General features: G+C 43.3%; 1 protein-coding gene across 1 annotated transcript in view; it reads left to right on the plus strand.

Moving 5' to 3' along the window:
- The first annotated feature begins 1,754 nt into the window (after nt 1-1,754).
- LOC124593827 (glutamate receptor ionotropic, delta-1-like) overlaps nt 1,755-15,958 on the plus strand; it is a 155,591-nt gene continuing 141,387 nt past the window's right edge. Inside the window, exon 1 of the mRNA XM_047132175.1 lies at nt 1,755-1,875. Within this exon, the coding sequence (XP_046988131.1) occupies nt 1,755-1,875 (121 nt within the window). The remainder of the gene's footprint in view (nt 1,876-15,958) is intronic.

Below are 15,958 nucleotides of genomic sequence, written 5' to 3' on the forward strand. Positions count from 1 at the left end.
GAGGTGTCGCTTTCGGGTCGGGTGTGCACGGGAAGGGGAACAAGGTCACCTTGGATCATGGAGAGCAACTGATGCCACCGCCGAAGGGTGGCAGGAGTACAGCTATGGATGTTACGGTTGGCGGTAATCACATAGGTGGAGAAGGTGAAGTCAATGTGTGACGTGAAGTCACAAGGGAGAGGAGCAGTGGAGCGGACATAGATGGTGGCACAGGTAATGGTGAGGCAGGGGAAGAAGACGCTCTATGGGGTCACTGAGGAGAGGTTGTGGCTGGATGGGGATATGCTTAAGGTGGCCAATCGCGACTCCACCCTGCACATGAGGACCAGGAGTGTCAGTGCAGTGGAGGATATAGGGAGAGGTGTGGATAGAATGGTGGGGCTGGAGGAAGGTTCAAGAGGATGGTGTCGACCTGGTGGTGGGAGAGGGTGTGCATGAGTAGGTATTTGTTGGAGCAGAAGAGCGAATGTTCTGGAAGAGGATGCGATACTTGTGCTGCGCCCTGGTGGGAAGGAGGGGGGGAAGAGAAGGAAGGGAAGAGGCTTAAACTAGTGTGTCGAGGCGGGTGAAGGTGAAGTGGGCTTGGTTGTGTGAGTAAGTGGAGAAGGTGTTCAGGTGGAAAACGGAGCGAGCGGCAAGGGAAATTTGTTGGAAGGTGTGGGTGCACTGAAAAGGGTGAAAATTTTGGAGTACAATGGTATGGACCCAGATGATGTCCTCGGCCGTGGGGGGTGGATGGAGGGAATTGTTGGGATCAACAGGACGAACAGGGACTGTAAGCTCAGGGGTGGCTGGAGGGGATTTGGCTTTACACTTGTGGGAGTAGGTGGCATGGGGGCCATTGCAGGTATCACAGGAATTAGGAGCAGTGAGGTTGGGGCAGTTCTTAAGAAAGTTGGAGGCCTTGCAATGGGGACAGGTGGGGGGGGGGGGGTTGCTGTAGGGAGTAAGGTGGTCATTGTACATCAGGCACTGCTGACAACGGTAGGATTGCTGAGCGGATTTGGAGGATTCAACAGGGTGGTGACGGTGGTATATCAGGGCACCCTGGGTGAGGAGATGGTCGATGGAGTGGGTGGACTCAGAGAAGACCCGCATGAGGTAGATGGGACCAGAGGCATTGTGGATACAGTAGGCAGAGCAGATTTCTAGGTCTGGGTGGTATTTAAGTTCCGCCAACACTTCATCCTCCGTGATCTGCGGACTGAGCTTGGTGATCAGGGCGATGTAGTTGGGGGGGGGGGGTGACGGGGAGGCTGGGGCTGATGAGGAGTGGAAGAGGAAAGGAAGGGTGCCAGAGAGGCGTGGGGGCCAAACATAACTCGTGGGAGTTTACGGAGGAGGTCTGTGTGAAAGGATGGGGATGGGGACTTGATAAGGACTGAGTCCCTGTGGGGAATGAGTTTGGAGATGGGAGCACTAGGTAAATACTTTCGTTTCTCCATGGTGAGGGTACGAGCATCGAGGAACTGAGGATCGGGAGTTGACAGGACAAAGGTATCGTGGGTGGGGGCTGTGGTATGGGTGGGTGGAGGAGGGGGTGGTGTCCATGGAGACAACAGGAGGAGGGGGATGTGGTGTTGACTTTTGTGGGAAGTGGCGGGAGCAGAGTCGGTAATGACGTGCGTTTGGGGTTTTTGGGAGACTGGAGGCTGGGAGGATGAGAGAGGGACAGGGAGTAGAGGGAGGTGGTGGGTGCAGATCCCTGTTGCGTAGTGGAGGTGCTGGGAGAAGCAGCCGGTTTTATGGTGGCGATGGTGGCTTGGTGCGACGTGATGCGTGTGGGAGAGGCAGTTGACAATGTGATGGGGGTGCTTGAGAGAGGAGAAGCTGACCACCTGAGGGGTGGCATCAAAGGCGGCAACAGAGGCGCATGTGAGGGTGGGGGTAGTAGTGGGAGCTGTTGAGGGTGTGGAGGCTGGAGGAAGAGTGTAGAGGTGTGGGTATACAGCAGGGCAGGAGATAGGGGGATGGGTAAGTGGGGGAAGGGGAGGTGAGGTGTAAGGAGAAAGGCCATGGGCGGCGCTCCAGGAACTGACTGTCTTATTGACAGTATTGTCGCGCATGTGTTGCAGTCGCAGAGACAGAAAGGCCCCACACTGCCCAGCGACAGCGCCCTCGCTGGTGGAACTGCAATGCTCAGCTGCCCTCGGTATTGTCGCTGGCCGCAGCTATCGAAGACTTCTGTCCTCTTCGTCTCGAACAAATTTCGGAGATGACGGGATTCCATGCGTTATTCAATTGGTAACCACTATCACGGTTCATTACATTTCCCGCATTTCGTATTTCCACGGATTCTTTGACAATGGAGTCCCAATAATTTGCTGCTGTGTCCAAACTCGAAGTTTCGTCGTACTCCATTGAATGTCCATGGGAAATATACGGTTCCGCAACTACAGACTTACTGGGTTGCAGTAGACGAGTGCAACGTTGATGTTCTGTACTACGGTCTACCACTGAGCGCGTTTCTGTCCTATATGGGCCATACCACATTGACGCGGTAATTTGTACATTCCCGCCTTCCGCAGTAACAAATCATCGTTCACCGATCCCAGCCAATCCTAAATATTAGATGGCGGACGAAAAACCACTTTCACATGAAAATTATTAAGAATCCTCGCTATCTTGAAGGAGATATTTCCAACTAAGGGAAGAAAACCTAGGGACTTGGCTGGCGTATTCTCCTCCTTATCCGCTTTCCGGTTCCTGGCTGTAGTTGAGAAGGCCCTGTTAATTTGCCGGGTCGAGTATCCGTTGTCACTGAACACCGTCCAACGGAACTTGCCCATTTTTCTAGTTTTTTTTCTTTTTGTGGAAACCTATTGCCTTTTCCTTTATAATGTGCCCAGATATCGTTCTTTCTTGGTGTAACCACTTCCACGATGCATTGTAAAGCTGTTCAAGTTTAGGCGTCTTCAATGTATCGCGATTCTTAAGAGCGATTTCACTATTTATCGTGACTGTACAGGGTAATCCAATGATAGTGACCAGGCCGAATATCTCACGAAATAAGCGTCAAACGAAAAAACTACAAACAACGAAACTTATCTAGCTTGAAGGGGGAAACCAGATGGCACTGTGGTTGGCCCGCTAGATGGCGCTGCCGTAGGTCAAACAGATATCAACTGCGTTTTTTTAAATAGGAACCCCCATTTCTATTACATATTCGTGTACTACGTAAAGAAATATGAATGTTTTAGTTGGACTACTTTTATCGCTTTGTGATAGATGGCGCTGTAACGGTCACAAACGTGTAAGTAGGTGGTATCACGTAACATTCCGTCAGTGCGGACGGTATTTGCTTCGTGATACATTACCCGTGTTAAAATGGACCGTTTACCAATTGCAGAAAAGGTCGATATCGTGTTGATGTTTGGCTATTGTGATCAAAATGCCCAACGGGCGTGTGATATGTATGCTCTTCGTTATCCTGGACGACATCATCCAAGTGTCCGGACGGTTCGCCAGATAGTTATGTTGTTTAAGGATACAGGAAGTGTTCAGCCACATGTGAATCGTCAGCCACGACCTGCAACAAATGATGATACCAAAGTAGGTGTTTTAGGTGCTGTCGCGGCTAATCCGCACATCGGTAGCAGATAAATTACGCTAGAATCGGGAATCTCAAAAACGTCGGTGTTGAGAATGCTACATCAACATCGATTGCACCGGTACCATATTTCTATGCACCAGGAATTGCATGGCGACGACATTGAACGTCTTGTACAGTTCTACCACTGGGCAGAAGAGAATTTACGGAATGATGACAGATTTTTTTGCGCGCGTTCTATTTAGCGACGAAGCGTCATTCACCAACAGCGGTAACGTAAACCGGCATAATATGCACTATTGGGCAACGAAAAATCCACGATGGCTGCGACAAGTGGAACATCAGCGACCTTAGCAGGTCAATGTATTGTGCAGCATTATGGGAGGAAGGACAATTGGCCCCATTTTATCGTCGGCAGTCTAAATGGTGCAATGTATTCTGATTTCCTGCGTAGTGTTCTACTGAAGGTACTACAAGGTGTTTCACTGCATGGCAGAATGGCGATGTATTTCCAACATGATGGATGTCCGGCACATAGTACGCGTTGAAGAGAATTTGAACAGCAAATTACATGAGAGGAGGATTGGTCGTCCAAGTACCATACTATGGCCCGCACGTTCACCGGATCTGACGTCCCCGGAATTCTTTCAATGGGGAAAGTTGAAAGATATTTGCTATCGTGATAAACCGAGAACGCCTGAAAACATGCGTCAGAGCATTGTCAGTGCATGTGCGAACATTACGGAAGGCGAACTACTCGCTGTTGAGAGGAATCTCGTTACACACATTGCCAAATTCATTGCGGTTGACGGACGTCAGTTTGAGCATTTATTGCAAAATTGGTTCAAATGGCTCTGAGCACTATGCGACTTAACATCTGAGGTCATCAGTCCCCTAGAACTTAGAATTACTTAAACCTAACTAACCTAAGGACATCACACACATCCATGCCCGATGCAGGATTTGAACCTGCGACCGTAGCAGTCGCGCGGGTCCGGACTGAAGCGCCTAGAACCGCTCGGCCCCCACGGCCGGCTAGCATTTATTGCATTAATGTGGTATTTATAGGTAATCACATTGCAACAGCATGCGTTCTCAGAAATGATAAGTTCACAAAGGTATATGTATCACATTGGAACAATCGAAATAAAATGTTCAAACGTACCTGCGTTCTGTATTTTAATTTAAAAAACCCACCTGTTGCCTACTGTTCGTCTAAAATTGTGAGCCAAATGTTTGTGACTATTACAGCGCCATCTATCACAAAGCGAAAAAGTAGTCCAAGTAAAACATTCATAGTTCTTTACGTACTACACGAATATGTAATAAAAATGGGGGTTCCTATTTAAAAAACGCAGTTGATATCCCTTTGACTTATGACAGCGCCATCTAGCAGGCCAACCATAGCGCCATCTGGTTTCCCCCTTCAAGGTAGACAAGTTTCTTTCTTTGTAGTTTTTTCTTTTGACGCTTATCTCTTGAGATATTAGGACCGATCACGTTCAGTGGACCACCCTGTACATTATTCAATGTCTTTCCGATTTCTGCTTCGATATTTTACTGTCGTAAGCCTACATCGAGTTCCTCGGCAGTTTTTGAAGTGATTCCCTTTTGTCTGGTCCTCATAGCACTGGCAATTTTCCGATTTAATGATAGAGTAACGTCTACGTTTCACTCCTGATGTGTAGAAAATGCGCACACAACTGTACAGTACACACAATGTAAAACAAATATATAGAACAGTGAAACGAATACGGAAGAACAATATAAAACGACCGAACAGTACGGACTAAAAACTTCACAGTGCACTACTATACAAAAAACACAACGCCAGAAACGATTGAAGAGATCACGGAGCACTATAACAGACAATAGATAACAACCATTACCTGTAAAACTGCAATACAGTAAACAACAAAGTCGCGACGTGTAGTGAGTCACCGCCACGAGTCGGTGAAAGTTCGCTTCGAGCACGGTTGGATCAACCGGAGCAGCCGAGGGAGGACGAAAGGGGTTCTACTGCATGCTTGCAATTACTGCGTGGAATGTAGGATGGAATATTTTAATTGATTTATGATAGTTATTATATATAGGAGAAACACTGTAAGAAATAAAACGACTCACTATCTTTTTCGTCGTTGACCACTTTTTCTTCTGACTTTTTGTAGTGTACTCGTACAAAAATATTCAGCTCCTTCATTAAACCCACTGTCAGTAATTTCTGGAAGTGATGGAGTATCTTAAGGTTTTTTGTTTGTGAATGGGTGTCTAGTAAATCTGGTTGTCACCGTAACAGTTGATGTGCATAGTATGTGTAGTATGAAAGTTCCTCTCACTCTGTCGTATGTACTAGAGATTGGGTCGGTTGGGTTGTTTGGGGAGGGAGACCAGACAGCGAGGTCATCAGTCTCATTGGATTAGGCAAAGAAGGGGAAGAAAGTCGGCCGTGCCCATTCAAAGGAACCATCCCGGCATTTGCCTGGAGTCATTTAGGGAAATCACGGAAAACCTAAATTAGGATTGTCGGTCGCGGGATTGAACCGTCGTCCTTCCGAATGCAGTGTCTAACCACTGTGCCACCTCGCTCGTTTATGTGCTAGAATCAACAAGTTTTACGTTTCATTTCGTACATTTCTGAATTCTACGAGAACTAATGCTGATATTGTCTATATCCTCAAGCAACTTCTGCAGCAGTTTTTAGATTTGATAAGTACTCTCACTTCATGTGACATTCGTAAGGTTGCTATTTTATAACTACAGAAGGTATGCCACCACAAATTTGATTGGACCTTATTATTAATTCATTTCATAAATCCAAATTTTTTGCATTTTTGTTTTTGCATTTGGTCATTCACGCATGGGAAATGATTAGCGAACGCAATTTGTTTGTGATGGCTAATTCCTTCTCAATGTTCCCTTCGTTTAAAGGGATTTTAAAAAGATTGGAAACATTTAAAACCAGGCAGTGCAGTTCTAGTGAACAACGCCGCCTAATTATTCTGGCTACTGCTATCTTCAGATAATAATATACAATTTGTAAAATAATGTTCAGTATCAGTTTCAATAAATCCTAAGCGCTTAGATGTAAGGGGTCGAACGTTGTTTTGTGAGTTCAAAGTTTTTATATGATGACGGAGAGGTTGGCGGGGTATATAGAAAGGCGAATGTAGGGTCTGTGCGGCTAATGCCTCGTAACGTTCAGTTTTTCTGAAATTGCGGCCAGTGAAGAGTACATTTGCCTGCGATTTGGGAATGAAGTCATAGATTTCGTTGTTACTTATAATCCAACCAGCCCCACACATTCTGGTTATTAATTACTGAGATATTTACATTTTAGCTAAAAGAGAATTACGAGGTTTTAACCGACAAAAAGGGGCGAAGCCCCGTCGTGCGTATCTTTGCCTCATTTGAGATAAACATGGATAAAAATAGATGACTGTATAATAAATACACTTGAAACAACTCTTTGTAACAATTTTGTATTGTAGCTAAGAAACCAACACAATATTGAACTGAAATGTCTCGTAAATTTGAACATATCACATAAAAGTACTTGTACAAAAATAATACTTTCTTCTCCTCGAAAGAAGGATTAGTAGGTTAACCTGAAAGAGTTCAGTTGCTGAAGCTAAACTATCTAAATAGATACTCCACAAGCTGCTGTACGGTTCTTGGCGGAGGGTACCCTTACCAATACTAAATATTTCCTTTCCTGTACCTCATAAATGGTGTAATTTATTATGTCCTCTAATTCTTCCTTGAAGTCCGATGCTTTTGTTCTCCTTCTTCGTATACTTATTTGCCAAATAGTAAGTCCATACTTATTCGTGTGTCATTGTCGTGCTGTGGGAGAATAAGATGAACAATCAACAGACTGACTGTTGAGACTGGTCACTATTTGATCATTTAATTTTTTTTTTTTTTTTTTTTTTTTTTTTTTTTTTTTGCGCTGATGTAATGAACTCTAGCTGACGTCGTTTTGTTTGTATAATACGGTCTTATAATACTGTCTTCTTTTTCTCTGGCATGCTTTTTTTTCCTTGTCACTCCTCTTCTGTTCGTTTGTTAGTGGATATCTACGTTGAGATTTCAATGTTTTGCCAGAAAGTTTCCCCAAAATCTCTGTTTTTAGACAGCGGAATTACATCTTCAGGTGTGCTAATTTCACGCAGTGTGTGTTGAATGTCATCTGAAGAATTGTCGTTACATTGTTGGAGCTGCTGACATTTACAACAAAAAAGCTGCCGGTGTAGCCACCGGTTTGACATTTTTATGAAAAATGTGCCATTATTGATTCTGGAGACCAACTGGAACAATTATTTCGCAGTGAAAGTGATGCTTAAATGCAGGAGTGTCAACGAGTAATTCTTTGATTCTTCTTCCCGAACACTACATTACAGCATGTTCAAGTTACATTTTAGTAGTAAAAAACAGAGCGCCCTTTCATGGGACTGTAAGTTTCATTAAGACAAACCGACCATCTAGTGCTCTCCTCCTGAACCGATGTCAATCTGTGACTCGATGCGTGTTTTTGTCCCAAGCTGGGCTTTACCCCCACCTCCTCTACGGTACACGGATCAAGAAAGTTATTTTCTAGATCCCGAGAAATAAGGAAACAGTGAACAACGATTTAGTGGAAAGTGGTAGATGGAATTAGAAAACACCAAGGACGGACGCAGCTGCGCTTATCTGTGAGAACTGTAACTTCGGAAATGAGGATAAAATACCTTCTGCACATCCCAAATTTTTCGCCATTTAATATCCGTTGATAACTTGTACTGTACTTCTAATTCTGAATCTGTAGGCTTTGTCACAGGTCCTATATTTAATATATTAAGAAGCCAGAGCCCTTTCCTTCAGATGTAGTCATCAAAAGTCGAAAAATATGAAAATTCATTAACTATTTACTGACAGTTTTTTTTTCTAGCGACCAGCCTGTCTAAATTTTGCTGCCTCAGTGACTTCATTCTTGTATTGTATAACAGAGACTTAACTAATTTGCAATTTTGAGTATTAACTGCACTCACTTCTGCACTTTCAGTGGAAAAACTAAAAGATACAGCACCAATTAAGTGTACACAATTACATTTATTCTGCATTTAGCTTAGTGAGTGACTTCTGCTGACTTGTTGTTACGTTAAAAGTGAATCAGTTGCTCATTTGCTTAATATAAATTCAATTCAGTCTCTCAAAAATTAAAAGTAAATTGCTTGCTTTTTTTCCGAAGTTACCATTTCGTTATGCTGATGCATTTCTACGAAACAATGATTCTCCTACTGTCAGTCATTTATTTAACCAGAAACATAATTTAACTTTGCTCTCAAAACTTTAGTATTTCAGATTAAGTAACTGCTTTCGGATTCATTTATTTGTTTAGCTATCTTTGCCATTACCTTTCTTGAGATTCTGGTTATCCATTGCCCTAGTGAGCTGACGACTTTTTAATTATCCTGTTTTTCGTAATCAGTATTTTTTGCATAATTAGAATTTTTGTAGTAAAAATATTACGTCGTACTCCCCCCCCCCCCCTGCCCTCCCCCGTCACCTTTGTGCGGCTCGTGAGCGACTGCATTATATTCCACCCATTTCAAAATTACCATCAGTATTTAGTTCAGGTTTAGAATAGATTCTTCCTTTAGAATGATCTGTTGTGTACTTTCCTACTAACTGGCATTATTTTCATTCGACAACGATAGGATTACTGCGCAATCATGGTCAATCATATAACAATCCAATAGGCCGATTAGGAAGGGGGAGGTTACAGAACCATTTATGGGTACTAATAGGTGATGTGGTGATGACGATGACTAGACACAACACAGTCTAAAAGTCTTTTAAATGTTACTAAAACTCTAAAAAAAAAAAAACAAATGAACCAACTCCTTTTGTAAGCTTACTGGTACCACATGCTCATGTCTGCTTACATAAATTCGTAAAAAGTTCAGCAGGTAGTATAAAATGACAGATCAGTACCGCACTCATCAGCCACTGAAACTGCTTTATGATGTAAGATTGACTGTTTCAATACAGTAGCCTCGGTCTTCGAATGCCATTTTTCACATCTGAACGAAATTTACGGTGCTGCAAAACAGAATATCCATTTTTTTCTAATTACGTACTGGGATACTAAGATTACGCTTTACGTTACCTGGTCGCACGACCTGATTTTATGCCGGCACCATTATTTTCCTGCCAGCGCGCTTCATCTCGTCCCCTCCTGTTCCATACATCATTTCCTTTATCCTCTACGGAGCCCATAGCAATAGTTCCAAGGTTACCGCTTATCCTCCAGAGAGGATTTTCATATATTGGACTTTTTTCCCTCGGGCTTTGGCGTCCAACGCAACATATCCAGGCACAGAAATGGAGATTTCTCTTGGAAAAAATTTTACTGAAGTTAACTGTCTCCTCAAAAGTTTCAATTCAGTAACCGTGTACAGAAAATTTATGACCGAACGACTAGAGCTATTTACTGATAACTCCAGCTGTTACGAAAAGTACACATTTCATTGGATGGCGAAGTAACTGTTCCAGTTAATGAATATATCGCAATGTATTCAGAAACTGATTACGTGTGAGTAATTACGGCATAGAAATGTAACACTGATAGATATCGTTTCTTGTCAAAACGTTTTTTAACTTGTTACAAAGTCACAGAATAATTTTTTTTTCGAAAGGTCTCGAAAATTTCTGATGACAGTTGTGGTGCTTGCGTTAAAAATTAAAGTTGTTAATAGTAACATTATAATTTCGGCCAACTTTTTAAGACGAATATTCACTACTGGCCATTAAAATTGCAACACAAACAAGAAATGCAGATGATAAACGGGTACTGATTGGACAAATATATTGTACTAGAACTGACATGTGATTACATTTTCACGCAGTTTGGCTGCATAGATACTGAGAAATCACTACCCAGAACAACCACCTCCGGCCGTAATAACGGCCTTGATTCACCTGGGCATTGAGTCAAACAAAGCTTGGATGGAGTGTACAGTTACAGCTGCCCGTGCAGCTTCAACACGATACCACAGTTCATCAAGAGTAGTGACTAGCGTATTGTGACGAGCCAGTTGCTCGGCCACCATTGACCAGACGTTTCCAGTTGGTGAGAGATCTGGAGAATGAGCTGGCCAGGGCAGCAGTCGAACATTTTCTGTGTGCAGAAAGGCCCGAACAGGACCTGCAACATGCGGTCGTGCATTATCCTGCTGAAATGTATGGTTTCGCAGGGATCGAATGAAGGGTAGAGCCACGAGTCGTAATATATCTGAAATGTAACGTCCACTGTTCAAAGTGCCGTCAATGCGAACAAGAGGTGACCGAGACGTGTAACCAATGGCACCCCTTACCATCACGCCGGGTGATACGCCAGCATGGCGATGACGAATACACGCTTATAAGGTGGGTCGCCAAACACGGATGCGACCATCATGATGCTGTAAACAGAACCTGGATTCATCCGAAAAAATGAAGTTTTGCCATTCGTGCACCGAGGTTCGTCGTTGAGTACACCATTGCAGGCGCTCCTGTCTGTGATGCAGCATCAAGGGTAACCGCAGCCATAGGCTCCGAGCTGATAGTCCATGCTGCTGCAAGCGTCGTCGAACTGTTTGTGCATATGATTGTTGTCTTGCAAACGTCCCCATCTGTTTACTCAGGGATCGAGACGTGGCTGCACGATCCGTTACAGCCATGCGGATAAGATGCCTGTCATCTCGACTACTAGTAATGCGAGGCCATTGGGATGCAGCACGGTGTTCCGTATTACCCTCCTGAACCCACCGATTCCATATTCTGCTAACAGTCATTGGATCTCGGCCAACGCGAGCAGCAATGTCGCGATAGGATAAACCGCAATCGGGATAGGCTACAATCCGACCTTTATCAAAGTCGGAAACGTGATGGTACGTATTTCTCCTCCTTACACGAGACATCACAACTACGTTTCACCAAGCAACGCCGGTCAACAGCAGTTTGTGAATGAGATTTCGTTTGGAAACTTTCCTCATGTCAGCACGTTGTAGGTGTCGCCACCAGCGCCAACCTTGTGTGAATGTTCTTAAAAGCTAATCATTTGCATATCACAGCACCTTCTTCTTGTCGGTTAGATTTCGCGTTTGTAGCACGTCATCTTCGTGGAGTAGCAATTTTAATGGCCAGTAATGCGTGATACGACGTACTGTAACACATTACTGCGAAGAGCTTAGCCACTCAAGAAAATAGCCATGTTACGTTCCTGAACTTCCACATATAGTCTTACATTACTTGTATGCAGTAGGATTCCAAAACCATATATGCATCCCTTCAGTGCCATTCCATGCCCCCCTGCTCCCCACCCAAAGCGGTACGAAATGGCATGAGCCTGTCAGAGCTCTTCAGCCATGTAGCTATGATGAAATGTAGTGTAGCAAAAAGCATATACGTTGTCCTACATATCTAGACGACTCAACATTTTGTCCCGTTAAGAACCTAATAAATTTATCAAGCAAATGTTTTTTAGCTACAAGTGCGATGCTAAACAGCTTGATTGTATTGTAACTTTGTTCGCTATGAAGACAAGAGAAGCAGTACATCTTTTTCTTTTATAATAGCGTCCTATGGTTTTGTTTGGTAATACACTTCCTCTACTGAAGACTTGTTCACAAACTGTTACGTATTCACGTAAAGACTACATTCACCCCAATAAGAAACAGGAACGGGAATCTTTAATAGCATTCTGTATTTCTGTAACCCACAAAAAGAGGCGGAACATTCGAGTGTAATGAAAGTGGTAAACACGGACACTGTGTGATAGGTTAGTACCTGCGTTGAATGAAAGAATTCATCGCTGCTTCCAGTCTCTCCAGCTGAAGTGAATTAAAAGCTAGCACTGCAACTACACTGGGGTTTAAGTAGCTGATAATGCTACCTAACCAACAGAGGACTAGTGGATAACCTTAAATTGTACATATATGACGGTAGTATCTGCTCCCGAAAGAACAGTTGCCGTGGCTGACCATGCAGCTTGCTAGAAATGAAATGATAATTAAATGGACACCCTAGCTGCAAACAATGAAGTACATCAACACCAGTTTGCAGCTAGGGTGTCCATTTAATTATCATTTAAATTGCATATGCCTCGTCTGCAGATTAGGAGGTCGGTTGGGCACAGTTGCTTTAAGCCCTTATGGAAGCATTGATTAATTATACGGCCTACTTAGCGAACATTTAGTGAAAATTTCATGAACACATCAGCAATTGAATGAATTAGTAAATGAAGGAAATAAGAAATGAATAATCCCTCAGGATAATAAGGTAACTTAACCGCAGGATTAGAGTTCATTATTAGTTTTATTCAGATAGAATACAAGTTACTGAGGATTGGAGGCTTTTCGCGGACTAATAAGCCTATTTAAACACTGTGAGGCAATAAGTGTGATGGCTGTGAGCAAGCGGCATTGTGCAACGCACCAAAATCAACTACACTATGAAGCAAAGCAAGCATTGTATCGCGTGTGAGATACAGAGACGAGCGGGTGTGCCGGGACTTACCCCAGTTCACTGCTACCATCTCCACGTAACCTTAACGTGTCTGCGCGTAGCGCACTAGTATTGCACCACAATTAAATATGAAAAGTATTCCACGTTTTTAGGAAAAATCAAAGGCGCTAAATAAGGGACTTATAAACATGAAAATTTGTTTTATGCTTCAGTTTATCCCAAAAATAATAACTGAAAGATCACGTTAAGCTACCTCTTATCGTTTTTGAGTGATTAGGTAAAAACCAATTTTGTAACAAAAATGTCCCCAATTGTTGAAGATTGAGTACCTGTGATTTTAATGATAGAGAATTTTGGTTAAAGTGGATGATAAAACATACCAAGTGAGAGAACTATAAGAAATTTGAAAGTTGTAGTGTTAGAACCTGCTGACATAAGTTCTAGTAAAGATACGGTTCAGAGGTCACGATCTACGTTAGTTCCACTATAAAAATTCTAGAAGGCAAAGTTTTCATTCTAGAGTGCTGAACCTTTGTCGGTGATTTCAAACAATTTAACTGAATTCAAATAAAAATTAAGAGGTTTCTGAAGTAATTTGTTACAATATTATTAAAGTTTATGTGCCCAAGAAAGCGGTCGTTCGGAGGCTACTGCAGTATGCAGATAGCCGTAGACAACAGATGTTCCCTCTGCCGTCCGCTCCGGCGCCTGTTTAAATACAGCCCGAGAGGCAGTAGGAAGGTTCATTTCGCTATCAGCCACTGTAATATCCACGTCTGTTAAACGTCGGATCGCGCTCTGCGTCGGATGACGTCAGAGCCGAACAGTGACAAAGCGCGTATTTTGTGGCAAAAACGGATAGTGAACTCGCGAGGACTGTACACCGTCCTGGATCGCTTGGAATTTGCCTAAGTAACTGTTAATGTACCGTCCGTGTGAGTAACAATTCCGCGTAAGAAGTGGTGACTTTATTTTCACTTTTATGGCGAGCATTTATTTTGAACATTTATTGCAAATTTTCATTTGAGTGATTTTAGTCAGGGCGAAAGACAATCTGGTAGTAATATACTGTAGAGGTCGTCTCTGAATTGCTAAATGTGCTGGTAGAATAGAGAATCTCCAAGTGTTGTAAGTGAGAAGCTTTATGTAATATAAATTTGGACTGGAACTTCATACTTTTATTTGAAATCATAGTCCTAATCTCTCAGGGAAATAGAATAGAAACTTTTCTTTCAGTTGGCTGGATCAGAATATGGCCGTGCAGTCTGGAAACTAAGTTCATTATGTTTCCCTCTGCTTTCTGGCTGACCACTAAATTAGTTGCCAGGCAAGCGTGATTAAGACGGCGTTTAAAATAATTTTCAACCGCCGCCCCACAACTAGATATCATCCTAAAGTCCAATAAGTTCATTCAGGACTATAGACACCAAACGGTTCAGCATAGCAAAGTCCAGTCGGTTAGTGTAGCACTCATTGTTCAAATATTTTCTGATATTATTACTTCTGTTACGATGAAAAATTTCTTAATATCTAATAGGAGCACACCTAATTAAATGCCTGTGCCTCACTGACTGCTCAAAGGTTACCAGCTAACATACCCAATAAGACATGAACATCAGAACACCACAAACTCGATCTGGTTGCCTATTTAAGACTTTTGTCATGTGGCTTACCATTAATCATCTCGGAACTAGGCAACCATTCTAATAAGTAAGTATTATACCATCATTACACATTTCAAACATTTCGAAAACATATTGTCATAAATTTAGCAAACATGTATAGGGTGTACCAAAAAAGTATGTTACAAGGCATGGTAGTTGTAGAAGGGCACCGTGTGAATATAATCTGCTCATAAACCGATGTTGGAAAACGCTTCTTGTGGGTGCCAGCGTTCCTAAAATGTGGAGGATATAGACAATTACAGACATGTGATGTCCAGTGAGCGAGGGACTAGGCTATCAGGCATCCATGTCCAAACCATCTGTGGTCAAAGCTGTCATTCAAATGGTCACGTACCGCAATGTCGAAGAGTGCTAGAGCACCATCCTGCTGGAATCATTTAGTCGACGGATGTGCAAAGGCCGGCCGGAGTGGCCGTGCGGGTCTAGGCGCTATAGTCTGGAATCACGTGACCGCTACGGTCGCAGGTTCGAATCCTGCCTCGAGCATGGATGTGTGTGATGTCCTTAGGTTAGCTAGGTTTAAGTAGTTCTAAGTTATAGGGACTGATGACCACAGCAGTTAAATCCAGTAGTGCTCAGAGCCATTTGAACCATTTTTGATGTGCAAAGACACTTCATCCAACTAGGGTAAGACCTATCGCAGTAATGCGACCATCAACATGCGCAGGCATGAAGTACAGATCAATGACTTAGTCATCAAGCTGACCTCCCATGCGTTACCAACAAAGTGACGTTGGTGGCCTCGGATACGCAGACTCTTCCATCCAAAAATTACTTTTTCTGTTGTTGAACCTGTAGTCTCTGGTACAGGTGCACTGCTCAGAAAACAGGATACATCTTTGGAAGTGAGGATCCTGACTACTTTGTTCAGGCTATCGACAGATGTGGACACAACGAAAGAAGTCATCCTGAGTCATCACATGAACCTTCTGTAGTGTGTGAGGACGAAGTTGCTTATCATGCAGGAGGTTCCATGCAGGCATGTGGTTCACGTTAAATCTGTATGCCACAGTTCGGATGCTCATAGAAGGCTGCTCTGCAAACTTCTAACTCACAGCTTCTTCACCTCTGGTGTACGGCCTTTCCAGGGGCGCAAAACACGGTAAATATTAGGTCCTAATGTACTCGTGGTCTAGGAGTTGCGTCTGTGGCTAGAATTCGAACCATCCTGGATCCCGTGTTAGAACTTCGCCACTGCTTAAATTTTGAGTAGCAATGACGGCCACGGACCTGCGGC

The sequence above is a fragment of the Schistocerca americana genome, chromosome 2, assembly GCF_021461395.2.
Source record: "Schistocerca americana isolate TAMUIC-IGC-003095 chromosome 2, iqSchAmer2.1, whole genome shotgun sequence".
NCBI lineage: Eukaryota > Metazoa > Arthropoda > Insecta > Orthoptera > Acrididae > Schistocerca > Schistocerca americana.